This window comes from Seriola dumerili, unplaced genomic scaffold (genome assembly GCF_002260705.1).
Source record: "Seriola dumerili isolate Sdu_G_001 unplaced genomic scaffold, Sdu_1.0 BDQW01000017.1, whole genome shotgun sequence".
NCBI classification, from domain to species: Eukaryota; Metazoa; Chordata; class Actinopteri; order Carangiformes; family Carangidae; genus Seriola; species Seriola dumerili.
This window is the reverse complement of record NW_019174272.1, coordinates 10,345,401-10,373,358: the sequence shown is the minus strand read 5'-3', so window position 1 is coordinate 10,373,358 and position 27,958 is coordinate 10,345,401. Positions and strand designations below refer to the sequence as shown.

Here is a 27,958-nt window from a genome sequence, read left to right as displayed (position 1 = left end):
AGGACTGTCTGGATGCTAACTACGTTTTATTTTCTTGTTTTTCAGATCATCTTCAGAATGGTTTTGCGCTCTTTGTTTCTAATTACTTCTCTCAGATAGAAGCCAGGAAGTCAATGGATCAATCCATCTCGAGTATATTCAAACTGTATGCCGGACTCCATGACACTGATGTCTTTTAATGGACCTTCAATCCATAATCGCAATTAAGCATGCAAAATCTCCCATTAAGTAACTCCACTTACAGAGTATTTACTCTGGTGCTGTTTGGGTGTTTTTCAGAGAGCGTCTTCCGCAAAGCTGAGAGAGCAGCGGCGAGATGACCTGAGGGAGGAGTGATGGTCTCCAAATGCACTAACACAATGATGGACACTTCCTCTGCAGCGCCAGCTAATCATTGTTGCCGATTCGTTTACACTGGTCCAAAATGACTCCCTGAATGACCACCTTTGCATATTAAACAGACAAACAGACAATAGGGACACACTGTTGGAGGACATGAGAGCAGCTAAACACCAGCAGTGTCACGATAGTCTGGGGGAAGAGAAGACTCATAATACCGCATGTACAAACGGGAATCCACTGGATGATTGATAGCATATTAAACAGGGTTGTGTTACTGCCTATCCACTGCACATTTTGGCAAGGCACCTGCAAAACTGTTTTCAACACACATCAGCACCTATTCAGCATAACTGCATGCAAAGTGCACTGCATCCCTCTGTACCAGAAAAAAAAAAAAAAAAAAAGGAGGCTATCAGGAGAAAGAGGTCTGGAGAGGGGGAGCAGAGAGAGTGCATGGCTACAGGCACGCAATCAGCTAAGAATTCAAAATCTCACCCAGTTTATACAGTTCTATAATCAGAGAGCAAAGAAGGAAAACAACGCCATTGGCGCCGCAGCAAAGAGATTCAAAACATTTTCATTAGTGAGCAAAAAATAAGTACTCCTTAGTGAAAGCATTGCTTCTTTTTGCATAAGTTTGATGTGTAAGAGGGAAGATTAGACGGAGGACAGGGTTTTTATGTCATGTCTGATCTCGGTAAAAGCCTTTCTCACTAGTTACACCATCTGATTCATATTTTTGTTTTTCTAAGTGTTTCATCCATTGTCACTCAGAAACTGGAGCACCACAAATATAAAGCAAAAGTAAAAGCTATGATGAATAATTGTAATTTAACTCATTGATTAGAGTTGTGACAGTGTAACATAAAAGGTTTTGGTTTTATTTAAGGCTTTTTTCCAAATGCTCGACTCTGAACTGACGATATCTTTCCATGGAGCGAAGGAATATCCAGTCCAACCAGTCTAATCATAACTGCACAGGGAACGTAACGCCACTGGTGTTAAGCAACAGTATGCCAACATGTAATAATGTCTGATGCATTAATTTGCCATTCTGCCTATATGCCTCGATGCCAATGTGTCATTATGTCACACTAATGTAATCATATTAATGTGTGAGCATGTCATTATTTCACTGGGTCAAAATGCCATCATGCCATGCCAATGCCCTCTGCCAATATGTTATTACATCAATATGACAATATGTCATTTAATATGTCACTATTGAAAACATTACATCAATGTATTATGGTTATCATGCCAATATGTCATTATGTCTTTATGCCTTAATGTCAGAAGGTGACATATTGGCAGTACATGAGATTATGTGAGGGTGATACCATTATGTCAATGGATCATTGCACTGAAGCCAAAGTCACAATGCAAACAGGGCATCATATACTAATGTGTCAATATGTGATTATGGCAGTATGTTGTGAAAACCACTCAGTTTAAATGATACCAAATGACTAGATTTAATAACTTCTAAACTTTTCAAACTGTCATTCACATATTTTACATTATTTTTGTATTTTTTATTTCCTGAAAAACTATTTTTACCTTCCCCCCTCCTAAAGTGTTGATACAACCATCTCCGAATTCGCATCTATCAAATTTTATGCTTGACTCAGCATTATGGAAAGAGTTTTGGTACTACCTGCCATTTAACTGCTCTCAGCCAATCCATTTTAGATGTGGCATGTGTGCTCATGAATTCAGTACTGACATATACCAATTACAAAAAAAAATTTTGCACAACAATCGAAAGATTCCTATAACTTGACCCCTCACCTTGACCTCGTGTCAAATTCTTTCCAAATTTGTTGAAATTCAAAATGAAGGCAGCATTAGCTCTAACTCTGTGATATCTATCTGAAATCAACAGCTTCAGCAAATATGTACCTCTGCTTTTACATTCTATTGCTGTTGTTATTTTAGCTGCACACGTACAGACTGAAACCATGAAAGAAAAAAAAATAATGATAGTTTAATTCACTGTCAGCTTTGGTATGTGGGTGACACGAAGAAAGTGATATTTCACATTTACAGGTATGTTTGTGTTGTCATGTTATTGATTAATGGTTTTGAGATAAATTGATTTAACCTCATCAGGAGAGAACACGACTCATTTTACACCATTTGAGTTTGTTTACTGAAACATTTCACTCTTTCACTGTGAGCAGTTCTCTTTAATGAACATCTTTTGTATGGTGTTTTGTATTTGCATGCATTTGATTTGTACATACATGTCAACTTTACCTTTACAGTGGTGCCAAAGCCTTACTATTACTTCTTACATACAGCCATATATCATTTATGTTGAAATATACAATAAATTGTAAACAAGAGATTGATACGCTCCACTGTAAACACGCTCTTCACCCTGATCTTTACATACAGAAGGATGTTGAAAGTGATCAAAGAACATTTGGTGGTCGGGTGTTTAAGAACCAGATGTGCTAAAATGACGATCACTCTGAAGGAGGATTATCTCCTCATAATTCTGCCTACGTATCAAGTCATAACTAGACATCGTCAGCAGTTGCGGAGAGGTTCTGAACATTAAGTTTATGGGCTCCTCATTATTTAACATGTTAGGGTCTCCCCACAGCCCAATGAAATTTTGATGGCAGTATTACAGCTAGTTTGTTGGCTCCTCACTCCTACTCACTACTTATGCAGATGCAAATGGGTAAGAGAAGTCTCTTTGGACAAACCCTCATTCGCACAGGAGAAGACATTAGACTAATCCACCTTTCTGCTCTGATGTGAATAAATATTCACCACTGATCTTCCAAAGGGCATGATCAGAGAGTGTTGGATATGCTGTGGCCTTGATGGAGGTTGTGTTGTTGTTGCAGACATGCACGAAGAGGCCGGACCCCTTGCCTGGACAGGCCAGGGACTGCAGTGGTGCAGTGATCTGAGATAGCCGTTTCCTGCCTCTCCATCTGCATACAGTAAAAAAACAAACATTCCTGTAAATAAAGACGGCTGTCCAGCAACTGTCTTCCCAGCGACAATGGTATTGACCGTAGTCAGATGCTCCGCTGATTAAAAATTGATCCATTTTGAAAAATCTAATCAACTGAATAGGATTCTTTCATATGCGGGGTGGGGTTGGGTGCGTTCGTTGGGGGTGGAGAGGGTTGAGCAGCTGCTGACACAGAGAGGCAGACCTGTTATTAACCCCTGCACCTCCATGCAGCCCCCTGCACCCTGCTCCCCAGTTCACATCCCCCTGCGCCCCGGGACTAGACACGGCCCAGACGGTCTGAATTATTCAGCAGTCTGAGAGAGGCTCCGGCCACTTGGCCTATTAATGCCTGCCAGTAGAGGCTAGTGGCTCTAATGGCCGGTCCAGAGGAGCCCCAGTTCCCAGTGGACGGGAGAAGGGCTGCTAACGCTAGGCTGCAGGGGATGTGCGAGCGAATTCATCAGGGGCTGAGGTCGCGGCAGGTTAATGATGCCGCACGTCTAGACGGACGCTGGGCTCACACCCTGCCCAAAAGGCAGTGGGGGATGGGGCTGGGATGCAATAATATTTTTATCTTTGAAGGAGAACCAGCGCTGCGATATTAAGTCTTGAGGCTTATTTATGAAAGAGCAACATTGTTGACTTTGGCCATGATCCACAATTGACCTGAGGTTCCCCCTTTAAAAATAACAGCGCACAATGAATATCTCCAAACCCACAGATATGACCAGACGGCGTGTTATATTCTGGTGTAGTCCACCTCTTATTTAAGGCTAAATGAAAAGGAAGTGCAGAAACAAATGGATAAAATGTACCAACACTAGCTGAACAAGATTCATAATAGAGAGATTAAAAGATTGTCTACACAGACCAACTCTGATTACACAACCCCTTATCATCATTGCACAAACAATCCCAACAGCTGGAGAGGGCCCTCAACTCCAGCACAAAGTCACTCAGTAATCAGGGCAACTCCCCCAGAGAGAAAGAGGATGAAGCTCAGGGTGCGACTCTCACTTGGGAGCGGCTCAGTTGCCATGTGGTCCATCACCTTGGTGATCATGTGCATCCCCTTGGTGTCTGTGAGGCATGAAAAAAAAAAAAAAAAAAAAATGACCCCCTGGTTGCAGCACAGATGATCCAGTCAACAACAGCAGAACACATGATCCTGGCATCTACCTGGAGGATTCCTAATAGAGAAAGCTCTCAGACAAAAAGTAATCATTGTTGCACCATAACGCTCAGGCATCACTCACTGTGATGACAAACACATAATAAAGTCCAGGCAGAGAGGCAGTGGAAGGTATTCTTATTATCATCCACTGGAGATTTATGCACTTCAAGGTTGAGTTCTTTGAGTGAGTGGGCTCGATAAGTCTGATGAAGCGGAATGAGTTTAGCCTTCAGTAGGTACTATCTGTGCTGGACTGCACCGCCACGACGCACACTCGTCCCTTATCCAGGATCTGATGCCAAGCACATTTACTGTTGAGGTCAACATCGCTGCCATGATTGAGCCAAACCAAGGGCATCCTGTGGAAGGCTACAGAGGGGACACAGACACACCCTGGGCCCATTTACACAAATGTAATTTCCCCAGCTCCCCTCACTCAAGGTGACCAAGCACATAATTCAGAGATCCACGCGAGATGATCCCGATGGCCTCGTCGACAGCAGAGGTCCTCACACATTCGAAACAAGTCAGCGAAAGCGTGCAGGAAAAGGAGCTCCTTCAAAAACACAAGACACCCATTCAGACAGTTCAGTAGCAATGTGGAAAGTGTGTGGGCCAGGCAGAGAACCACATGCACAGCAGATTATTTTGCTTGGCTGCAGTTAAAAATCATATGCTAGCTTATCATAAAGAAACACTGTGTCACAGTCTAAATATTGGTTCTGCATTAATAGTCAACAGGATCATTTCCATATAGCATCAAGCTGAGATGAAACACTGTAAGGATAAACATTCCTGTGAGGTCTCTACAGAGACCTAAAGGACTGTCCACTTCACATGCATGTCCCCTGGTTTGTCACACAAGTTGACCCCCCCCCTCCGGCGCAACCAAATTTCAGTTCCTTAGGCATATTCTTCTTCCTCCCGCATACAGCAGAAGCCTGGAGCAATGTTTAGCTAAACCTGCTGGCCTACGTAGGCAGGGAGAGTCCCCAGAGGGCTGAACAATCAGACAATTTCAAGATCATGAAGCATTAAACCAATCCCGGCAGGGTACACTAATTAAACAGCCGAGCCCGGCACAGCCAACCAATCCCCACAGAGCAATTAAATCCATCCCCTCTAAAACACTGTGGAACCTGTCTGGGGAAAACTGCCGAGGAGTGAGAGAGAGAGAAAGAGGGAGAGATGGAGAGGGGAGGGGAGGGGAGGAAAATATCATAAAATTCATCTGGAAAAAAAATAGGAAAAAAAACTATAGGGGGAATGCAGCAGGAGGCTAACAAGGGAAATTGAAAAAGGAGAGACTCAATTCAGTTCTTTGTTCTTTTCTCTCTTTTTTGCATTAAGATTCAAAATGTCTGCTTTTTCTCTCAGCTGAGGAGGTGGGGGAGTCTGTGACCACATTTAAATGCAAAAATAGTGACCCTGTTGCGATCAAAAGTTGCATATTTAATTAAGATTACAAGGTCTGGAAAGCACTCGTGAGACTGAACGGAAAGACAGAATAGCCTCAAGGCCTATATTACACACCGGCAGAGCTGCTAACACAGTTGCAAACCCTAATCAATACCCCGATGCCCTCCAGTACAAAAGTAAATGAACAGGTGACAATGGAGGCATGACATCACTGGGCTTTTCAGGGAACAACAAAACCAGATGGAGAGAGAGGCAGGAGGCAGAGGAGAGATGCAGACTGATATTGGGATGATACTGTACCTCCCGCAATAACTAGTCAGACTGCACGTGTTAACATATATATTTGCTGACGTTAATAATGGATGATAAATGCGTAGGGCGATATTTTCCCCAAAATCCTATGGTTAGGCAAATTCTCCTGTTGTGTTATTTTCCCAGAGAAGCTCCAACAAAGTGCGAGTGTACTTTGTTGGTGCTGAAGAGGAGCCGAGAACGCCAAAGGGAGGATGACTCGAGCAGGAGCGGCTGCAAACCAGAGGTGTGGACAGGGAGATAGACTTGCTCTTTTCTCCCCCGACTGAGGTGGTGTATAAATCACAGAGCCCAGCTTCATGTCTCCACTTCCTGTTCCTCTCCATTAAAAATGATAAACTGTACCTCTTGAAGCCACTCGCTCGCTTTAGGGTCCCAGTCTGCACCTTCCTGGTGAAGAAGCGAGAGTGCGCCGCTCAGATTTATTCTATCCCCTCCCATTGTTGGGGATGAATAAGAGAGTAATTAACTGTGTGGGGGTAGCAGCTGCACAAAGACAAGACCGGCTAACACAACAAGCCTGATCCATCTGCTTTTGCTATAACACACCTTTTGTATTATTTTGATAAATAAGAGCACATCTGCTTAGTAATAACAAATGCTGCTTTAATACTCAAAAGACCACCAAGAGGCCGTCTTTCCCGGGTCCTCTGTCTTCCCACTTAAATGAGGACAAATGGGCCTTACAAATGGGTGGCATGCACTAGACTACTATTCCTCCAGTCTGGTAAACACACTCTGAGCAGTGGCACATAATGAGAGCGGCTGAGATCCCCAAAGACAACCTGGAGAAGGTTAGTGAAGCATTGATCTCATGAGTGTGCCGGGCCCAGGAGCACCCTTCACACCATGCTAACCCACGCTACATGACAACCAACGTCAGAACACACACACCGTACAAAAAAGCCTGGCACTTGCACATTTGGGAAAAAAAAAGGCGTGCTTTTTTTTTTTTTTTTTTTTTCTTTAAGTGATGAAGTGCAAAATGGACAATAGAGGTATGAAATACAGCAAGTGAAACCCTGCCAAGCACAACCAAGGCAAACTAGGTAGAGAGATAGCGCGACAGGGAGAGAGGCTGAGAGAGGCAGGGCAGTGGGATTCATTTTAAGCCTAGTAAAATGAAGAAAGGACTGGTGCTCAATACGTCTGCAGTGGCGTCAGACAGTCAAAACAAATAAAGCCAAGGCCGCGGAGGAGAAACGCAGCTCAATATGGACTTGCTGGGCAGGGGACTGGCTGTCAGCAGGGAGAGAGGACGCAGTTTTATACCCATGCCGATGAGCCATTGCCTCTCTCCTCCTGATACTTCCGCCTGCCTCTCTGCAAGGGAAGAGGAGGCTGCCCTACCACCATGGAGCCATCCTCCAGCAGACTAATGTGTCCCTGAAGTTTTGTTAAAGCTGGTTATTTACTCCTGCAAAGCAATTGCTCCAGCCTAGGGGCAGCAGATCGGAGAACGCACTGCTATGAAAAATCTGGCTTCTCCTGCTATGAAGCACTGTCAACTACCAAGGGGGCGTTCCTGCTGAAACATTGGGGGAAATGCTTTTTTGGCACAATGCTACATAAGAGAAGACATTAAAACAGCAAGCCTCTGAAAGCAGAGATACCCGGGCAGGTAGCGCTCAAACGAACAGAGGGTAAATGACAGAATTCTTGGCGCTAATTTAGTGAGTTCATTTAGCCACAACAATTAGTGATCACTACTTTTAAATCATACATCCATGTGATGTCAAACCTTTTTAAATACTGGTTCGAAAGGCAGTTTAAAGGGCCAGTTCACACAAATTACTATAATATATTTCCTCAATTACTTCTACTGGTATCTACACATGGAGATTTGGTTTGCTTTATTTGGCTCAGATTTAGTCTCTTGAAATTTCACCTCAACCCCAATAAAACTGAGGTGGATAGAATTTCATTTGAGGTGTTCTGAAAACATTTAATACCAACATCTCTATCCAGAACAACAACGTCCCCGTTACTGTGTAAAAACCACAGAACATGCTGTCAACAGTTTTCGTAGGGACTATTTCTTTGGTAGAAACTAGTTCCAGTGAAAACCACTCACAGAGAGATCTGTGGATTCCAGCCCTGATCCACAACCATCATACATATCACTGTCCTTTATCGCTATCTCCTAGAGCTCAGACACTGTGGTCACAAGGCGGCTCATACAATTTGTGACTGGAAGAAATCTTAAAGATACAAGCTCAACATACAGTCAGAAATCTTCTTAGGAACCTATAAGATTGGTGAACAGCATCAGGCAGGTGCAGAGTAACAAAAATCATGATTTGCTCTGACTAAGAAAGGTCTCTTCCATTACAATCAATACAAACTCCAATATTTTATCTTTTATTTACTCACTAGAGTTCAGTCAGCAGCAGTGTGTTCATGCTGCGATGGTGGCCAGAAGCTATATCACAGCAACCTCACTGAATGAAATACTAGTTTACTTTATATATAGCCCCCACCCTTGATTTTAAGACACCTTTCTTGATCAGAGTAAATCATCTTTTTTTTGCTTTGGACAAATTATATGAGATTTTAGAGATACTGAGTCGAACAGTGACAGATAATATGTTGGTCCTGCATCAGAGTTATGGATCATTGTTTCTTGAGAGATACTTGCTGCAGCTGTAAATGTAATAACACAGGAAAAGAAACTGCATTCATCGACACTGTACTGAGGAAAACCTCCGACATATATGTCAAAACCTGAAAAAATAAAACCCAAACTATCTGTGTGACTAGAGGTAAATACAAAATGTATTTTTTTTTTGTACTGTGCATGAACCAAACCTGCATGAACATTTAATATTAAAGCTTTTAGGATATTTCAAGTACAATCGCAGATATAGACAATAACATCATCACACCCTGGCTTATCAAACAGCAGCACATACAGCAGTCTGCAAACAGGAGCACAAGCAAGGCAAAATGATTGGATAGGTATGGAAATCTACTTGAAGGAAGGTCAAAGTGATTAAGCTGACATTAATGACAGGCCTAGTCTTCCTGTGAGAATGCTCACCGTAGCTGTCTCTAAACCCATTTGTCATTCTGCTTCCAACGCTGAAGCATCTGCTTTGAAGTCTCTACCACTAATGCTACACAGAGAGGTTAAACAGCTTAATGCTGAAGTCTGTTTCACTCCTCTCGCTCTCTAATGTTCGCTGCATTTTATGCACCAGGGTTATGGCTCCTGGATTTCACATCTCAATTTGCCCCAGATAGTCTTGTAAAAGCTCCCCTCTCTCTTATTTGCTTTGTTGTCACTGTCAAAGGAAGAGAGGGGCAACCCGAAGGATGTGGGACCGTGACAGACAACGTCCCATCCATCGATTCACAGTAGAGGTGATAATGAAAGCATGTTAAGAAATATTTATAAGAGAGGCAAACCAGTGTTGATTATGATGATGGGGCAGCTTTTCCATTTAAACATAGAACTTAATCTGCTGAAGATTTTAAAGACCTGACAACAAAAAGACAAGTCTTGAAATAATGAGCACATATGGCAACAACTGTGGAGGTCAATTTTAAAGCCTTTTATATCTATCACAGCATTTGAATGAAATGATACAGTCATTATGATAAATAATACAAGATGTGAGGCGCTCTGGACTTACTTAGTCTCCACTACAATGAGATTATACTGATGCATGTGACATTAACAATATCAACAAACAAACATATGAAAGCATGAATGAAAGGAAGACAGAGACTGATTTTCACAGCCAATTTGAGATTGCAGGGTTGGTGTGTGTGTGTGTGCATGTGTGTGTGTGTGTGTGTGTGTGTGTGTGTGTGTGTGTGCATGCGTGCGTGCGTGTGTGTGGGAGCTACTGGCAAACAGCACACAGAGCAGGCTGGCAGCGGAGGCAGCCAGGCTCACAGGCTGCAAAGCAATTTCACTGTTTGGCAATACTGTTGTTTCTGTGTGTGGATTAGAGCTGACACCAGAGCAACTGAGTCATGCTAAATGTAGTACAATCACAAGCTTTTGTTCCTGATCTAAAACCCCACTGCCTTTTAGACTCATGGAAGAGAGAGTGGAAACAAGGCTAAGAAATGGTAACAAATAAGCGGAGCATTATTTCGCCATATGAGCGCAGCATTGCGACATCACTAAAAACAACAGAGGGATTAAAGTAGCTGGTAGTAAAGTCATGGCAAGTTCTCCAAAGTAAATCCAAATACAAGTCTTTTTGGTATGATTTGATGATATCCATGCAAAGTATTTTTCTGTGTGGTTAAAGGACAATTAAAGGAAGCGATATGTGTAATAAATTCAGATGGCAGGAGAAAACAATCTCATGACGGTAAGCAAACTGCATTTCCACCTGGTTTAACCACACCTTCCCATCACCTGGCTCTGCAATGTGTTTCTACAGGCCCAACGCTCTCTCTCCAGGTACCGTATTGGCCCAGAGTTGTTTTTGGGCCTGGCAGGACCTGGCAGGACAGACCCTGACCCGTCCTTTTCATGCTCACCCACGGAAATGCCATCTGGCTGGTGTGAATGATTACCACAGCAACGGCCGGGTGACCTGCAGCCAGCAGGAACCAAGGTCACTCCACCTCAGCGCTTCGCACTTTCCCTGCCCTCTTTTCATCAGCCTGCAGGTGAATTATTCATCCTGTACAACTCAGAGGCACAAATCTACTGCACAAACACTAAAAAACTGCACACTCAGTCGACTGATATAATAACTTGTAATGAGAAAATAAACGTTCCAGTGTGAGCCGCTAAAATAAATAGCTCGTGGATGTCCTCGGATATAGTAAGAACAGTGTTCTATATGAACTCAGAAGGCGAAACAGCTGTAATGATTTTACACTGCAAGAAACTAGCTCCGACCATGACTGAATGAGAAATAAGTGAATTAATTGATTTCTGACACATGTAGCAAAGGGTGTCACATTTAAGCTACAGGCATGTATGCAACCAGAGGCTTGTAAGAATATTTACCAGAGCAGCTGTCAATAAGAGAATGTGATCAGAGCCAAGCTAGCCCTGTGAAATAGTAATGCTTTCAACGTTAAACTGAATTTTGGTAAAAAATTTAAGTGTTTCCACTTTCAACACATGCATGTGTATAGTGTGCTATAGCCCATCTGTATCACCTGTAAAATGATCATCACCAGCACAATGACAAACCCCAACAAACGGGTTCAAAAGCATAGAACAAGAGCAAAGACAAAGCTGTAGAAGTAAGTATACACCATTCAGTTTCTAAAATTACATTTTTATCCATATGTGCATTTGAGCTTATTTAAATTTTAAGCCTGAGACTGTGTGGGCTAATACACATAAGAAGACTGCTTACAAAAGGAACCTGTTATGCAGGTGATTAGCAGTGTTTTACTTATGGTTTACATACTATGGAAATATAACCCAAAAGCCTATAGGACATGGATGCATTGGAGGTAAACCTATTCCCCCTCTCCCTCATTGGTGGAACTGTTTATCCATTTTCATAAGCTGACAACAATCCTAGGTACTACTGCTTCTTAGTAAGTGGTTCATTTAACATGAGGATAGGGTCATTCAAGGGGACACAAGCATCAATTAACACTTTTCTGTAGGTATCATGAATTTTTCTTCATATCCGTGGTTGTATGCCTTATAATGGTTACTGACTGGAGGCTCCCTTTTTATTATAAACCACTACATCACTGCTCATGACACTAGGTAATGGCTCGGGCATCCTTAAGGGCCAGTTCAGATGGAGCTCCCAGGTTAGTCAGTCACATTTAATGAAAAAGCTTTAATGTATACATCTATCATAAATGGTACACGCTCCTATGGAGCCGGGGGTGAATCAGGATGAGAGCCCGCAGAGAGGACGCTACATGAAGCCGCAACAACAATAGCTCCCTCGCCCCTCTGGATCCCAGCCTGGATGAGAGAGAGGTCCAGCGGCTGGGAGCTGGAATAAGGCTCGACCAGCACGAGACAACCGAGAGCCACCAGATCTGATTTCTCCTCCTCGGTAGGCTTTTCCGAGGAACCCGGACTGCCATGCTCCTGTCATTTCTCATGTTACAGAACATCAGTCAAACGGCAGAGACGGTGCCCTTGCGCCGGCCGAGGCTGATTTACAAACATTAGCGGGGAATACAATTACACAGCCCCCCCGGCCGAGCAGCCCTATGCGGCTTCAGGAGAGAAGAGAGGAGGAGGGGGGAGTGGACACTGAAAACAGCGTTTAGCTTTCCCAACCTTATTTCAACGTTTGCTTTCAGGAATACAAACGTATAGCCTGTCAGCATTGTGGTTTATAAATTCCACTTTCAGCTCAGCGGGTTAAGCTATATGCTACGGACTTGACATGCTATTTAATGGGACTATGTAGGTACACGTTATGGCTGTGATACAAACAAACTGCTCACCTGCCACATTCTTCACGCTATTAATTAGAAACATTTGTGCCAGCGACGTTACAGCCCAACGGTTCAACGTCTCAACACTTAACGGCTCGCTTTTTAACAACTAACTGGTTACACGCTGCACTACGACTAACGTCTCTAAATCTACAGTCTGCACAGATGGAGAATATTTCATCGTAAAAATGTCCGAGCAGAATGACTAACGTCCACAAAATAAACTTTCCAGATCACAAATAAAACTTCCCAACATGCAAAATTTTCTCAAGATACAAAAAAGATGTAAAAAAAATTACAAGAATTGTACTATAGCCTACTGAAAGATGCAGCAGCAACGCAACGGCCGTCGACACAAACCGCATAAAACATTAAGCTGGGTGAAAAAGTTACAGCCTACGTCCAAGAACAGGGATTCAGGGGCGCATTAAAAGTTTCCGTACATGTAAGTACGGCGGTGCTTGTCGCGGACAATAAAGAGTAAAAAAGCAGAAAAGCTAATGCATGTAAACATCAGTGCTGTCCGCGGTGCTGATCCCAGATCGGTGTGGCTAACACAGAGGCTGTGCTGCTCCACGGTCCCTCCACCGCTGATCAATGATTGAACTGAACAAAGGCAGAAGAGGGATCAATTTCTAATAACTATCAATGCAAACACCGCCAGCTTTCGTCTTACATTCACCCAAAACGAGATAACACACACCCGAGTACAGTAACAAGACATACCGCTGGAAAAATAAGCCGAGAAAGGTGAGAATAGCACTAACCTGAAGCCGCCGTAGATCAAATTTCTTCCAATATTGAAACATCGATCCTACATCGGCGGCCATCTTGGGGGATATTGAGGAGATTTTTTTCAGCGGCTGCAATAAATATGTGGGCTGGATTCCCCCTCGTTAAACAACGTTTACGATCACCGGTCCCACTTTTAAAAAAAAGTAACGAACAGACTTAACACGAGAGTCCACCGATATGTTTGACAAGTCTGCCAACATGTTTTTGTGGAAGTGAGACGGAAAAAAGTAGACGATATTTTTGGCGAACTGCCCGGGTTTGAGAAAAGTAAAGAGCAAGTGTATCCGTGCCTCCGTCCCCAACATTAACTGGACAATTGCACTTGATTTTGCTTTGGCAAAGTTATCAATACTGACGTAAAGCCCGGGTTGATCAATACCGTCTGGAAAAGGGAAGGAGATGATGTGTAGATTAGTGGAGTTCAGGGAATTTAGCCAAGCCTACTTTTTTTTTCTCTTTTTTTTTTTTTAGCGTGTTTATTACAGGAGCAGATGGGACAGTAAAATTATAGGCCGTGTTAGAAATTAAAATAGGTTACATTATTGACATATGCAATCTAACTATTATTAGGATGTCACTTAGTGCACATACTGTTTGCTCATTACACTGCAAATTAGACTAATTATCTGCATATTAAATTTCCATATTGTTAAAGGAAATTTAACATAAATATTCTAAAATGAACTGTAATGTTCTGCAAAGTTCTCTGTCAGCAATGTCTTTTAAAGTGCCATTCATAAGTTAACATTATTAAAGTGTTACTTTTACATTATTTTGAAAATCCATTTGCTATATTAGCCAATTACTTAAAAAAAAAAAGAAATAGCCTACGTTTCAGCCTCCACTTGATAATATTTAAAATTTAATATGTTTATGATTATGATTTTTTTTTTACAATATGAATTATTGTGGATCAATTTGTTGGCTATAGATGGTCAAAGCCTGAGTGACTGTTTGGATGGGTTTTTCCTAACTGTGCATTCATATTAACAGAAAAGAATATATGTAAAATTATGCATTCATTCAATATAAGACCATAACAATATGAGTTTAAAAACTGTCTTTATGAAATTGCCAAAGAATGTGTTAATGATTTAAAGGCAGCAGCATCCTAAGCAGATATAGAGTGTCACATATTTTACTTTGTCTAACTTAATAAAGCATGAGGGTGTTCTTTGTCGACTTAAAATAACTCATTCCTCTGGTCAGGGAGCAGATGTAGGCTGCTGTACTGCTACAGCAGTGCCAGGTGCTCCCCCTGCTGACACCACAATCTTAGAAGCAAGGTTATGTGCAAATGAGCACTGTGTGATTTCCTCCATTAATTATACCATTATCACTGAGTGACTATATCCATCAAAACCAATGGTTTAGTCCACATTCCACCTCCTGATCACCATGCACCAGCATCACTGTGTACAGTAGCTTCTAGCTGATATCCCTTATGAAAATCAGTTCCAGGTAGAAAATAATATCCTCATGAGTCATATTCTCAGCACCCTGGGGGGGCAATGACATATCCCTCTGCCACAGACAAACACCTCAGGGGAAAGCAAAGGAAGATTATTAAAAGTTTTGCTTATTGCATTTTATATGTGGCTCTGGGGTAAAGCTAAAATGCTGGATTTAAATAAGACAGGGATGTGTGTGATAATGATAGAAGACAGTTTTTCATTTTTACAACTCATTAAGGTATGGACAAGATAATTAGTAAAAAATTAAGAAATAGCACATCTGTCCACAATTTGGGCAAATCTTATAATTTTCCTGACTTTAGAAACATCCATCAACCAAAATTAAGCATTTATGTTAATTAACAGTTGAATAAAGGATCTGATTACTATACAACGCTTTATGTAATTAACCAATTGCTTCCTCATACACAGCAACACCCCACACCCTTCAACAGAGGGGTGAAAGGGGCAGTGTCAGCTGGAGCGCAGAGTGACACTGCAACAGCCTGAAGCCCTCGTCCAGGACACTTCAAGTAAGGACATGCAGTACATACTGTTTTCTCAATTCAAGCTTTAACCTTGTCTTTGTGCCCAAGAGTGCACCCTGCTCACACCAGAGAAAAAAACAAAACAAAACAAAAAAAAACGTTCTTTTTGCCTGCAGATCAAGCAAAGTGTTTGTAATAACAGACATTTTCAGATGCCAGATAGGAACATTGTGTTCTGGCTCAATAGGAATGTAGAGCACCCAGGCTCTGTTGGGACCCAGGTGGAACTTAAACCCACAATCTCCAGCTCCAGGTGCTGATGCTTTGTGTGTCGGGCACCCCAATCCACATTCAGCCTGCTGAATATGGCCTCAATCAGTTCTGTACTTCTGAATATAATCTTGACCCCCACATTCACCGCTGTCATCAACAAAGCACCGCGGGCCTCTCCCAGTAACCTTGTCGCCTCATTCAAATTAATATATTATCCTGAAAAAGCTTAATCTACAAAGAAATGCATTGGTTACTTCAAATGAGGAGTGCGGGCTCAGAGGGGAAATTATCCAAGAGCAGGAAAATGATTGTTTAGTTGAGGTCACTAAGTGAGGTATTTCACTGAATGAGGGATTTCTTTATAAATATTTAATAAAATGTCACATTGCTGATGAGTGATAGCAGCTCCTTTGAAGATTTTTTTTTGTAGTAAATAGCACCACCTAAACCAGAGTGCTACAAAGCAAATTCTCCCTGCCTTGTTTATTTTACTGTCTGTAGAAGCTACAGCTACAACTGCTACAAGACCCCTCGTCTCTTGTCCTGGAGGGTATAGACCTACCTATGTTTGTCTGTCCGACTATCGGTACCTTAGCACCCTGACTCTGGGAGGTTTGGTTTGAGCATAATCCCTTTACTTTTAATATGTGTAAATGTTTTATCCTTTTAGGTCATTTTCTCTGACCTTGGTTACCATTTCAACTGATACTTAACCAAATAAGTGAGTTTAAACTAAATCAAGTGATGGCATGCCACAAAATGTGAAAGGTCTCTGCTCATATGTGCAACAGTAGGACAACATAGCCTTAAGCAGGAGCAAGGTTAAGTCTTGAAATTATAATCATATGCATTGCAGTAATTGTTTTTATTAAACTAACTTTAACCTGGTAAAAGTTTTATTTACAGAGAGAGCCTGGGGTCGGTACTGCTAGAGAGGGGTCTCATGTAAACAGCAGAGTTAAAACCCACATGTTATACAGAACATCATGTCATTTTTTTTATTTTCCCACTCCCACAAAAGCAGGCATGTCCTATGTAGCTGAACCAACACAATGTAAAATGCATCAACACTTTGACTGTAGTAAAAAGAACATTTCACTGGGTTGGTGATTAGTGGACCATATAAGGGTTTAAAATATTAATTTGAAAATGTGAAAATATCTTGCAATTTTTATGAACAGATATTATATGAACATAATTAAATACCTCATTTGGTGCATGATGCAGATGAGTTCCCAAGTGGTTTTATTGGAACTAAATCTCCAATAAACCAAGAAAAAGATTTATAGGAAAATCTATACAACTAAGTATTTATTTAAAATCAGATGCTGCAACAAATGTAGAAAGAACCGTGAGTTGATTCAGTGAGTTAAGATCAGATTTCCATGGTAGTTTAGAGGCTGAATGCTGTGGGTTGCTAGCACTACCTACTGGACAACATAGGTAAATGACTGGTTGAAGAACAATACTAGTCTGTAACGTTAAAATATATATAGACATATTAAAATGTTTTAATATGTTTTAATTGGGGTTACTGATTACACCTGTGCTTTTCATGCTATGATAAGTGAAAATATCTATCTATCTATCTATCTATCTATCTATCTATCTATCTATCTATCCATCTATCTATCTATCTAAGGTATAAAAATGCAGAGCAGGTCCAGTTGATTGTGAGTTGGGGCAGTTGCTGTGGATGAACCCCTCATCACACACATGTGGGAAAAGTGGTGACATGGTGAAGATGAGTCATCCTCCACCATATTCTAAACAAGATGTACAAGAGAACGGTTCAGGCCTGAATGCCTGAGCGCCACAGTGAGGGGATCTGGTGGCTCTGTTATGCTGTGGGGGGCATTTTGTTGGCATGGTTCGGGTCCCCTTGTCCCCTTAGAGAGAAGGGTCACTGCAAATCAGTATAAAGTTATTCTGAGTGGATTACTTTTATCCCATGATGAAACCTCTCTACGCCGATGGGAGTTGTCTCTGCCAGGATGACAATACCTCCATCCACAGCTCACGAAAGGGTCACTGAGTGGTTTGATGGGTGTGACAGCGATGTGAATCATATGCTGGTACCTTCACAGTCACCAGATCTCAACCCAATTCAACACCTATGGGAGATTTTGGACCAACGTGTTAGACAACACTCTGCACCACCAAATGTTGGTTGATCCTTTAATTTGTCACCTGGCTGTATATATGTGTGTGTTTTATTTAAATGTAGGTCTGCAGCTCTCAAACAACTACCGTTCTACTTCACAGTTCAAACATTAAGAACTCAGAAATGTTTTATGTTGAGAGAGGCCATAAAACATACCTCAAAGAAAGCAAAAGGTCTAGTCCAGACATGTTTTAACATGTGTAGAAATAATAAAACATTATGTCTGATGTGGTTTGTCAAAAATTGCCTGTTAAAAAACACATCTATTCCCTCTCCAGAAACAAAATCCTGAATCTATGACGTGTGTAAATGTGCAAATATTTTTCATTTTCAAAGTTTAATTGTTGGACACAAGATGTTTCCTTCACTCTCAGCAAACATGCACTGGTTTCAGGTTGTTGTGATGTCACAAAATCATGTGACTGTGGGTTGTAGTGTTGTATTAGCTTTGATTACACTGAAAAGTATTGCTTTTATGCACATGTTGGATTAACTATAATTCAAGTAAACAGCAAATCATATATATATATCTACTCACAAAGTAATAAATTGAGATTGGACCTTTACTTGTGCTATATCTTGATTTTTGAAATCCACTAAACCAGTCAACTGTCATCACAAACATTTCACTTCATACGCTGTTATGTATGACGTATCAAACACATCTATCAACTGGTTAAGAACACAAAGCCAAGATCTGTGTAACAGCGTCTGAACTAATTCAGTCTCATAAGTGGAGAATTACCATATAATCTTGTTGTAAGTGAGAAACTAAACAACACTGTTCACGAAACACATCATATGAACAGTGTTTCCCACCAACATGTTCCACCGCTCGGCCCTCTGCTGTTTAGGATCAAGTCTTTTTGGGGCTCAGAAAGCTTTAGCTAACATTTCCGTTTATCATGCTACCAAGAAACAGCTCCCATCAGAGCATAGCTTGGGTCCCTGCGGACCACTAACAGGACAGCTGGATGATGGATCCCATCAAGTGCAACTGTCAGTCACAAACACAACAGTCCTTCCTGAGCCAAAGCTATGTCATGCTGTTATTCTTGGATCTCAGTAATGGGGTATGTGTGTTTGGCTATTATCCCTAAATCTCATGAACTCCAACAATGGCGGCAGTGAGGGAATAGTCCACTTTACCTGCGTATATGCCTAAAAAAGGCATGGAGTATTTATAGCCCATAAGCACGCGGCATTATAGAGGGGAGAGGGGTCAGTATATCTACCCCTTGTTTTGACTGCCACTCCATCACAAAGCAGCAAGGATAACCTACTGCTCAGTCCTCATCCAGCTAAGACCCAAACATGGTGAGTGGACAGAGATTTCATTCTCATCGCTTTTCATTTTGTTTACAGCACCGCCAGACTATAAGGAGACATTCTGTTATTGTGTTTATATGGTATATTGTGTACAGTATATTATATATACTTTTATAGTACACTGTCCTGGCATGTTTTGATGAACTGTACATCTTGCTCTACTCACACCAACGGTAAGGAATCAATACACTCCATGTCAATATGCGCATGGGTACTAAATACAGATCAACAAAAAAAGAATCATCAATAGGACAACTGGAGCACTGTCCTATTGATGATTTATTGATTATTTTTGTCTGTACTCACAATAATGAAATTTTAAAAATGAGTTTGTAAATGTAGCACAGAGAGGAAACAAGGAGGGGAAACAAGGGGAAGAGAGGAAAAAGGTGGAGAGGAGAGGAGATTTGAGAAGATGAGATGGAATGGGAGAGGAAAGGAAACAAGGAGAGGAGCAACAGGTGCAAGTCAACAATAATTCCGTGTCTTATTGTTTTGAACATTAAAGTTTCTGTTGGTCCCTTCATGATCTGCACTGAGCAGCACCAACAAACAGCAAATTCTGCCTCCCTTCCCATGATTGCACGAATCCTCTTAAAACAAAATAAAGAAATAAATGAAGCTGAGCACCAGAGGTCCCGTCCATGAGATATACAACTGCTCCAGAGCTAATCCACAACAAGGGTTAGACAGCAGCTGTCGAGAGGCCCGTGAATCCGAGCAATATGATGTCATTGCTCTGCATCCCCTTAGACTGTTTTTCACAGTTCCTTGGCAGTCATGTAAATAGCTCAACATAATCCTTGCCTCTGAGGGATTTCTGATCAAACAAGGCACAGTGTACCATCCTGTCATCACCCAGGCCCTATAGAATAATCCCTCATGTGATCCTGGGACTGTGGGAGTGCAAGCAGCGGACCACACCCTCCCCAGGCTTAGACTGCATTCTCACAAAATTGGAAGCTTGAGTAAATATTTCCATAACAAACTGACAGTGTTTGTAATCCTCCCTAATGAAATGCGTGCCCCGGTATAAACCTCGCCTGTTGTGCAATTAATGCCCCCACACTCGGTAAGTTTGCAGATCATTGGCTCCTTATCATAAGTGCATGTGTCACAGTAAAACCGATAATGAGTGAAGCTGAAGCAGAGAGCCAGGTGATGATTGTGCCATTAGTATTGGATCTAATTAGAGTGTCATTGTCGAACCCTGCAGGCACCCAAGAAAGCAAAGAAAAGAGCGGAGGGAGCCAGCTCCAATGTGTTCTCCATGTTTGAACAGGCCCAGATCCAGGAGTTCAAAGAAGTCAGTGCTCTGCCAAATGTTTTTTTTCATATTGAGTTTGAGCAGTTTACTGTGTGCCGAATGTGTGCGTACTGGAGAAACAGCATGTTACAATAACACCTCTACAGGCTTTCACTATCATGGACCAGAACAGAGACGGTTTCATTGACAAGAACGACCTGAGAGACACGTTTGCAGCTTTAGGTAGGACCAGCTATGTGTCTGTTTTGTGTTGTGAGGGTCTCACATTGTCATATTTGTCATATAACCGTAACCATTTGTGAAACTTATTAGAGTTGAAGCAATCGGTTGATTAACAGAAACTATTTTGATAATTATGTAATCTTTGCAGTAATTTTTCCAAACAAAAATGCCCAAAAATCACTAGTTCTTCCTTCTCAAATGTGAGCATTTCTCACTTTTCCCTGTTTTATGTGATCATAACCTGGAGGAAAGTTCAGGAACATCATGATGGGCATTTTTTCAACATTTTATCGATTGATTATTATTAATTAATTAACAAAATAAGCATATTAAAAAAATCATTGGTTGCAGCCCTAAAGCCTGCTCCACCTTTTCTGCCATCCTTGTCTAGGCCGTTTAAATGTGAAGCAAGAGGAGCTTGATGATATGTTGAAGGAGGCACCGGGGCCAATTAATTTCACAGTCTTTCTCAGCATGTTTGGAGAGAAACTAAAAGGTGAGCTGAGAGAGTTTTGTACATGATCATAAATGTAAATAATTCAAAAGGACCGGTTTTGGGCAATTTGGAAAAAAATTACTACCTTCGTTTTAACTTTCCATGAACTCAGAGCTGCCACTGTTCATCTTTAGGTTCTGACCCAGAGGAGACCATTCTCAACGCTTTCAAAGTCTTTGATCCTGAGGGTCAAGGAACATTAAAGAAAGACTTGTGAGTAACTGCCTAGTACACTGTTGCTGAGTGGGGTGGGTGCCTGGTCTGCTCATCATCAGTGCTTCTCTTCACAGTATCACAGAGATGCTGACGACCCAGGCTGACAGGTTCTCCCCTGAAGAGGTTAGAGCTCTGACAGTGTTACAGTAGACTGTAACATTTTGAACTTCAATAATAGAACAATTTGTTTTTATTTATTGCCCATAGATGGAGCAGATGTTTACAGCATTCCCTCCAGATGTAGCCGGAAACCTGGACTACAAGAACCTGGTCTATGTCATCACACACGGCGAAGAAAAAGACCAAGAATAGATCAATTACTCCTGAGATTTCCCTCTGGACATTTAAATCAATGGGTCATGTTTGTGCTGAGATATGTGCATGAGTACACAGACTAGAGCAGAAAAAAATCAGCTTCAATGATTTGTTTTCAGAATTGTGTATTAATGCATTAATTATTTATTGATGAATTATTATATGTATAGGTTTTGTGGATATTATTACACTAGGTATATGTAATTACTTGATATGTAATAGGTGAAATTAAACGTTTATGTGACCACAGAAAAGGAAATGTTTCATATTTACTGACGTGACATATAAGAGATATTTTTTTCTGAATGAATAAAGTAGGGGAGCTCTGAAGAAGATCCACACACATTTATATTTGCACTGTGGCAATAAAGTTTTGAGGATGAGGGAGGTTTCCAGTGGAAATGAGATTAAAAATGCAGGCCTCTGAGGAAGTTAGATGTTCCCAGTGTGAGAAACAATACCTTTTCTGTTTGGCTTCACAAAGATATGTATATATTTGTGTGTGGATTTGCTGCCCATAGTTGCAGCAGAAAGCAGTTTCAGTCGTGATATTTAATTAGCCGTATAGAGTCATTTGAGTTTTAGTGCCGTGCTGACTGTGCAGCCATGGACTAAAATGCAGACCAGTTGAGCTCAGCAGCTACAAGTCCCCCTGTCCCAGTGTAAATCTCTTCAACTATATAAATATGAAGCAGGGCATTGTAGGATATGTATATGTTAAAAAAAGAAAATATGAAAGATATGTCCAGTCAAAAAGATTAAAGGTCTAGTCGACAAAGGGAGTGACTTCCCTCATGCAGCAACTGATCTCTGGCTGCTCTAAACTGAAAGCTGATTTCGAGGATAATACTGTGTCAACTTTTTATATAACCTTAACAGAAGATTTAAATACATACGTATATATTATATTTAAATTTTTCACAACTGAAACCCCCATCAGCTCATTTTTGAAGGAAATGAGACGTCCATACTTGTGTTACATTTGCTAAGGGGAAATATGTTTTTTATTTGCCACACTCCACATGTATTTGGCTAAACTATTTGTTGCTTTGGGAATCAGTTGGTGAAACCTATTTTTCACATTTACATTTTGTGTTTAACACATTACATTACATTACTCTCCACTGAAAACTAAATGGAGTGAACTGAAACAGCAAAGTATGAACAGGACGTGTATAAAATCGATCTCTGTATATGATAACTGACAGAACACTGAGAGCTCTTCTTTGGTGTTCAGAACGGCTTCTTGTGAACGCAACTGTGTTTACCATCTGCATCTATGTCAATTATACCTTTGTATCCATAATTGCTGCATAATTACCTGATATATACTTGACTACTTTCAGTGTTATGTTTTCACCACTGCTATATTCTTACCAAAATTAAGCTACGAGCTATAATTCCCCAGATAATAAGCGCTGTTCCTCCTCTAATGTTATATAGACTAATGGCACCAACTCACTGTAAAATACTAATTCTTTACCATTATAACATGTTATGATAAAATATAACCATTATTTTTATAGATGATAATATTAATGTTATTATTGTGCTTTGAGGTAGTGCTGTCTTTATATTATTCTTCATTAGGCTGATAAAGTAACTACTGGGATAATACCATACTCGCCCTTTGATTGTATGGAGGAGCATTTTTTGTATTGAAAGTGGCTAACGCTCCTACCAACCACTAATAATAATCAAGATGATGAGCTGATATTTTTCTTGTATTTTTACAGTAATTTCTCAAACACACTTTTCTCTGAGCGGGTTGACTTTTCCCCATCCAGTACAGTAGGGGGCAGCAGCGGAACAGCGACCAGCAGCCTCCTTGAAGCAGCTGGCTAGCTCTGTACAAGGTGCGGCAGAGAAAAAACAGGGACGGGACACCATCACTAGCTAGTGGCTAGTGCGGTTGACGTTTATTTTTTTTAGTCCGCGTTTCTCAACAAAAGCCAACATTGGATGTAGAATTTTTTTAAACTGTGATGTTTAAGTAGCTTATTAGATCGTCCAAAGTGTCAACGAGCAGCTAAACAGAAGCAGGGTCACATCAACATCTTTACCCTCAGCCGGAAAATCAGCGAAGCTAACATTAGGTAGCTAATGCTAGGATAGCTAGCGGGCTAGCTTTCACAAGTGTGTTAACGCCAAGACCTAGATTTGACTGAGTCGGTTTTAATAACGCAAACGTTGCAATGGCTGATGTTGACAAGCTCAACATAGACAGTATCATCCAACGTCTTTTAGAAGGTAAGGGAATGCTAAAATATTACCTATATAAGACTTCTTCGATTATCTGCATGCTGTTTGTGACAGGCGCTAACAGTGGACAAGCGGCAATAGATACAGACGTATGCTTATAAACATCTTGTAATGTAATTAGCACTATTAGCTAGCTAACATTATTCATATCCTATACGGTTAACTCTCTGTTTTCACCATAATTGTCTCTAGGTTTGACATGTTAAGTGTACCTGAAGGGCACGAAACGACATCTACTTGGTCAAATACACACACACACACACACACACACACACACACACACACACACACACACACACACAAACACTAACATTGCGCATTCCCGGCGTGGCAAATAGCTTGCCCTATATTCACATTATGTCCCACACAGGTTCAGGATAGCGATACTGTACCAGACAATGTCAACATAGCTGTGACCGTGCTCAGCTTTTGTGTTTGCTGACCTTTGTTTATGTTGTCTTGTTGCAGTCAGAGGAGCAAAGCCTGGCAAAAATGTGCAGCTGCAGGAGAATGAGATTCGTGGATTATGCCTCAAATCCAGGGAGATCTTTCTCAGTCAACCCATTCTTCTGGAGCTGGAGGCCCCTCTCAAGATTTGTGGTAAGATTTGCATTTATGTGTGTGTCTATCAGAAAGGAATGAATCACCAATTAACAGTAGATAGTCATATAAGATCGGTGAGGGTTAGGCTCTGGTTTCATTTCTAAATTTCTTCAGGCAGACAATGACAAATCATGACTCAAAAAGACAACTATGTGTAATTCAGTGTAGTGCTGGAAGTGCATTAATTTATCCTCCTGCAGGTGACATCCACGGGCAATACTATGACCTACTGAGGCTGTTTGAGTATGGGGGTTTCCCTCCTGAGAGCAACTACCTGTTTCTGGGAGACTATGTGGACAGGGGGAAGCAGTCTCTGGAAACCATCTGTCTTCTGCTGGCCTACAAAATCAAATACCCAGAGAACTTCTTCCTGCTGAGGGGAAACCATGAGTGTGCTTCAATCAACAGAATATATGGTTTCTATGATGAGTGTGAGTAATATATACTGAATTTAACATCTAAAATATATTGTAACATGACCAGTACCATGACTTAAGTGTACCTAGCAGCAAAAAATGTGATTGTTTAGTCTTCACACAGAGTCTCTATGGCTGATTGAGCTGTATGGGGGAACTCAACACAACAACAGTGGAAGAAGAGTTCCTATCGCTTTGAGATAATGAAGGATTGAAATCTACTTTGTTGTCTTAATGTTTTAGGTAAACGAAGGTACAACATCAAACTCTGGAAGACCTTCACAGATTGTTTTAACTGCCTCCCTATTGCCGCCATTGTTGATGAGAAGATCTTTTGCTGCCACGGTGGTGGGTTCTTTTTTTCTTTTCTTTCCTTCTCTTTTTTTAAGATAAAACCAACATTTTCAAGTCAAGTATATTATATTATATTTACACATTTCTAGTAACTCCACTGTGGACTAGTTATATGCAGAATGTCCAAAGTAGTCTAGCTTTGACGTCAGCCATTCTTATTTGTCCTTGAGTAATGCTGCCTTTGCAGTTTGTCAACTGACGTAGGCCTCACCCATGTGCAATAGTTATTGACCTCAATATCAGTGTGTTTATTTGCTCTTTTACTGCCGTTGTGTTTAGGACTGTCACCTGACCTTCAGTCCATGGAGCAGATCAGACGCATCATGCGCCCCACTGATGTGCCTGACCAGGGTCTGCTGTGCGATTTGCTCTGGTCTGATCCAGACAAGGATGTTTTGGGCTGGGGGGAGAACGACAGAGGTGTATCATTTACCTTTGGCTCAGAGGTGGTGGCCAAGTTCCTGCATAAGCATGATCTGGATCTGATCTGTCGTGCTCATCAGGTAATCACATTGCCCTCCACCTCCGTAAACAGAAATGTGACTGTGTAAAGTGGCTGTGTAACGTGGCTGTGTACTGGCAGGTCACTGGCAGGTCACTGGACATGCTGATTGACCTGATACTAGTAAAGCAGGACATCACACACTGTTCAAAGAACTGTACACATTACTTGTGCGTGTACACTGGACAAATTCGCAATCTATTTTGGCTGAATAAAACAGTGTCTACTAGTGACCCTCAATTGCGTATGTGTAATAGATGTGACCAGTTCAGCTGGATTTTTTTTTTGTTTGTTTATTTTAAAGAAATGACAGACCTGAAGAGAGATCAAAATTGATCTAAAGGAAAAAAACATTGTACAGTTAACATCCATTCAGTGTGTGCATTCTTAAGTGTGTAAACCTGACTTTTCTACTGTTAATCTTACTTGCAGGTTGTTGAGGATGGCTATGAATTTTTCGCAAAGAGGCAGCTCGTCACTTTGTTTTCAGCACCAAACTATTGTGGGGAGTTCGATAATGCTGGTGCCATGATGAGCGTGGATGAGACCCTCATGTGCTCTTTTCAGGTGAAGTGCCTTTACTTGTACATTAGGTATTTTAGGATGATATGATTTACACTTTATTTTGACATACTGGATAACTGTAAAATATTGCTCATTTGAATAACAGTGAGGTGCATCAAATTGGTTGGTATTAGTGTACAAGGTATTAACAATGTGTAAGTACCTAGTGTTAATTGTGTAAGTGCGTTAAGCTTCTTTTGGTAGATGTAAGGCCAATAGGTAGACCTGCTAAAAGAATTTATACCAAGGTGCAGAATTAGGAGACCAAATGCCAGTAAATTTGTTACTGCAGGTACAACATTTATTAAATAGGCACGCACACACACTCACAAAAAAACAATGTAACTTTTGACCTTGCAGTTCTACCAATTTACTACTTGGATTTCAGTTATTTTAATGATCACTTTATCTTTTTTATATTCCATCTGTTACTGTTTATTTATCTGAAACAAAAAGAATGAACATCACAAATGTCCAAAATGTTTTATAAGAATCTGAAATTGTGCTGGGTTAACATTTGTATCTAGTTCAATATCTCCAACTGTCTTTATTCCTTTCGTAGATTTTGAAACCAGCTGAGAAGAAGAAGCCCAACGGCAGCCGTCCTGTGACTCCACCACGCAACATGGTCACCAAGCAAGCCAAGAAATGAGAGGCCCGGTGGGGGGCAAATGGCCGGAGTCTCACTCCTCTGTTCTGCTTTCGTCTTCTGCATTTGAAGGATTGGTTATCCTTCATGCTGCCAATAATGAAAAGATATCCACTCCTACCCGATGAAAGCAAAATATTTTGTTGTTTTGTCCACAGGGGTAAATTGATATGTCACCATGAAAACCTCAGGTGTTTTGCACTCCATTTTGCAGCTAGTCTTTGCCACATATGACTGTTCAATCAGGAAAAATGTAACAATACGGCTACTTATGCACAGGAATGCCTTGTTTGAAGCTGTGCACAATTTTTCCAGTTTGTTTCATGTCTTATTCATTTGTCATCTTTTTTCTCACTGTCAGTAATGGGTATTAATGACTATAAAACCGATGGGGAAAGTCACAAACACCTGTTCACTTCTGTAAAACTTTATTTACAGTTATTTTACAGTCCATGTCATAGAACATTGACTCTACACTGCATCATCACATTTTTAAACAAGTCTTGTGCTAAATTAAATGAATAAGAAAGCACTCTTGTAATGTCTAAATCTTTCTAATAAACTTTGAGTGTATTTTAGGGGGAAATTGGTATCTGGATGTCATTTGCTTCTGGAACAATCACAATAGAAACTGAAATGCAAGATTGAACAGCAATGGTTGTTGCCCAAGAAAGCTTGATAAGAGGGGCTACCATCAGCCAACACCCACAAGGGGGAGACAGAATATAGTGCAAAGTACAGTTCAGACAGGAGTAATTAAATTGTCCAAGAGGGTATGAAAAATAAGGAAAATATTTTTATTTGCATAATTTTTCAGGAATGTCCATTTCCTTTTTTTTTGTTTATTTATGAGACGAATTTATGATCATGTCAGGTTATTCTTATGCTTGAAATAGCCCTTTTCAGTTAATTTGTCCACCAAAACATGCATCTACCCATAAAATGTAAGAGCGTGTGGTTTTATAACTGATA

At 40.9% G+C, this 27,958-nt stretch overlaps 3 protein-coding genes across 3 annotated transcripts in view; 2 read left to right on the top strand and 1 right to left on the bottom strand.

Moving 5' to 3' along the window:
• cux2 (cut like homeobox 2) overlaps window positions 1-13,447 on the bottom strand; it is an 84,598-nt gene extending 71,151 nt beyond the window's left edge. Inside the window, exon 1 of the mRNA XM_022751343.1 lies at window positions 13,385-13,447. Within this exon, the coding sequence (XP_022607064.1) occupies window positions 13,385-13,447 (63 nt within the window). The remainder of the gene's footprint in view (window positions 1-13,384) is intronic.
• A 6,928-nt stretch (window positions 13,448-20,375) lies between these two features.
• Window positions 20,376-21,633, top strand: LOC111226251 (myosin regulatory light chain 2, ventricular/cardiac muscle isoform-like). Its single transcript, XM_022751344.1, has 6 exons — window positions 20,376-20,426; window positions 20,534-20,609; window positions 21,001-21,105; window positions 21,240-21,318; window positions 21,396-21,444; window positions 21,529-21,633. The coding sequence occupies exons 1-6, from the start codon at window positions 20,391-20,393 to the stop codon at window positions 21,631-21,633; spliced, it is 450 nt and encodes a 149-aa protein (XP_022607065.1). The 5' UTR covers window positions 20,376-20,390.
• Window positions 21,634-23,486: 1,853 nt separating this feature from the next.
• ppp1cc (protein phosphatase 1 catalytic subunit gamma) lies at window positions 23,487-27,572 on the top strand. The gene is made up of 7 exons (XM_022759426.1): window positions 23,487-23,886; window positions 24,367-24,498; window positions 24,702-24,932; window positions 25,161-25,265; window positions 25,551-25,774; window positions 26,206-26,340; window positions 26,900-27,572. Exons 1-7 carry the CDS (start codon window positions 23,832-23,834, stop codon window positions 26,987-26,989), a joined length of 972 nt encoding a protein of 323 aa, XP_022615147.1. The 5' UTR covers window positions 23,487-23,831; the 3' UTR covers window positions 26,990-27,572.
• The last annotated feature ends 386 nt before the right edge of the window (window positions 27,573-27,958 follow it).

Excerpts from the sequence above, each read along its gene's own strand:
- LOC111226251 (XM_022751344.1), top strand. The coding sequence starts at position 20,391 with ATGTTTGAACAGGCCCAGATCCAGGAGTTCAAAGAA. Across the intron at positions 20,427-20,533 it reads AGATCCAGGAGTTCAAAGAA|GCTTTCACTATCATGGACCA; the intron begins GTCAGTGCTCTG and ends ACACCTCTACAG. Across the intron at positions 21,106-21,239 it reads GTTTGGAGAGAAACTAAAAG|GTTCTGACCCAGAGGAGACC; the intron begins GTGAGCTGAGAG and ends GTTCATCTTTAG.
- ppp1cc (XM_022759426.1), top strand. The coding sequence starts at position 23,832 with ATGGCTGATGTTGACAAGCTCAACATAGACAGTATCATCCAACGTCTT. Across the intron at positions 23,887-24,366 it reads CATCCAACGTCTTTTAGAAG|TCAGAGGAGCAAAGCCTGGC; the intron begins GTAAGGGAATGC and ends GTCTTGTTGCAG. Across the intron at positions 26,341-26,899 it reads CCCTCATGTGCTCTTTTCAG|ATTTTGAAACCAGCTGAGAA; the intron begins GTGAAGTGCCTT and ends TTCCTTTCGTAG.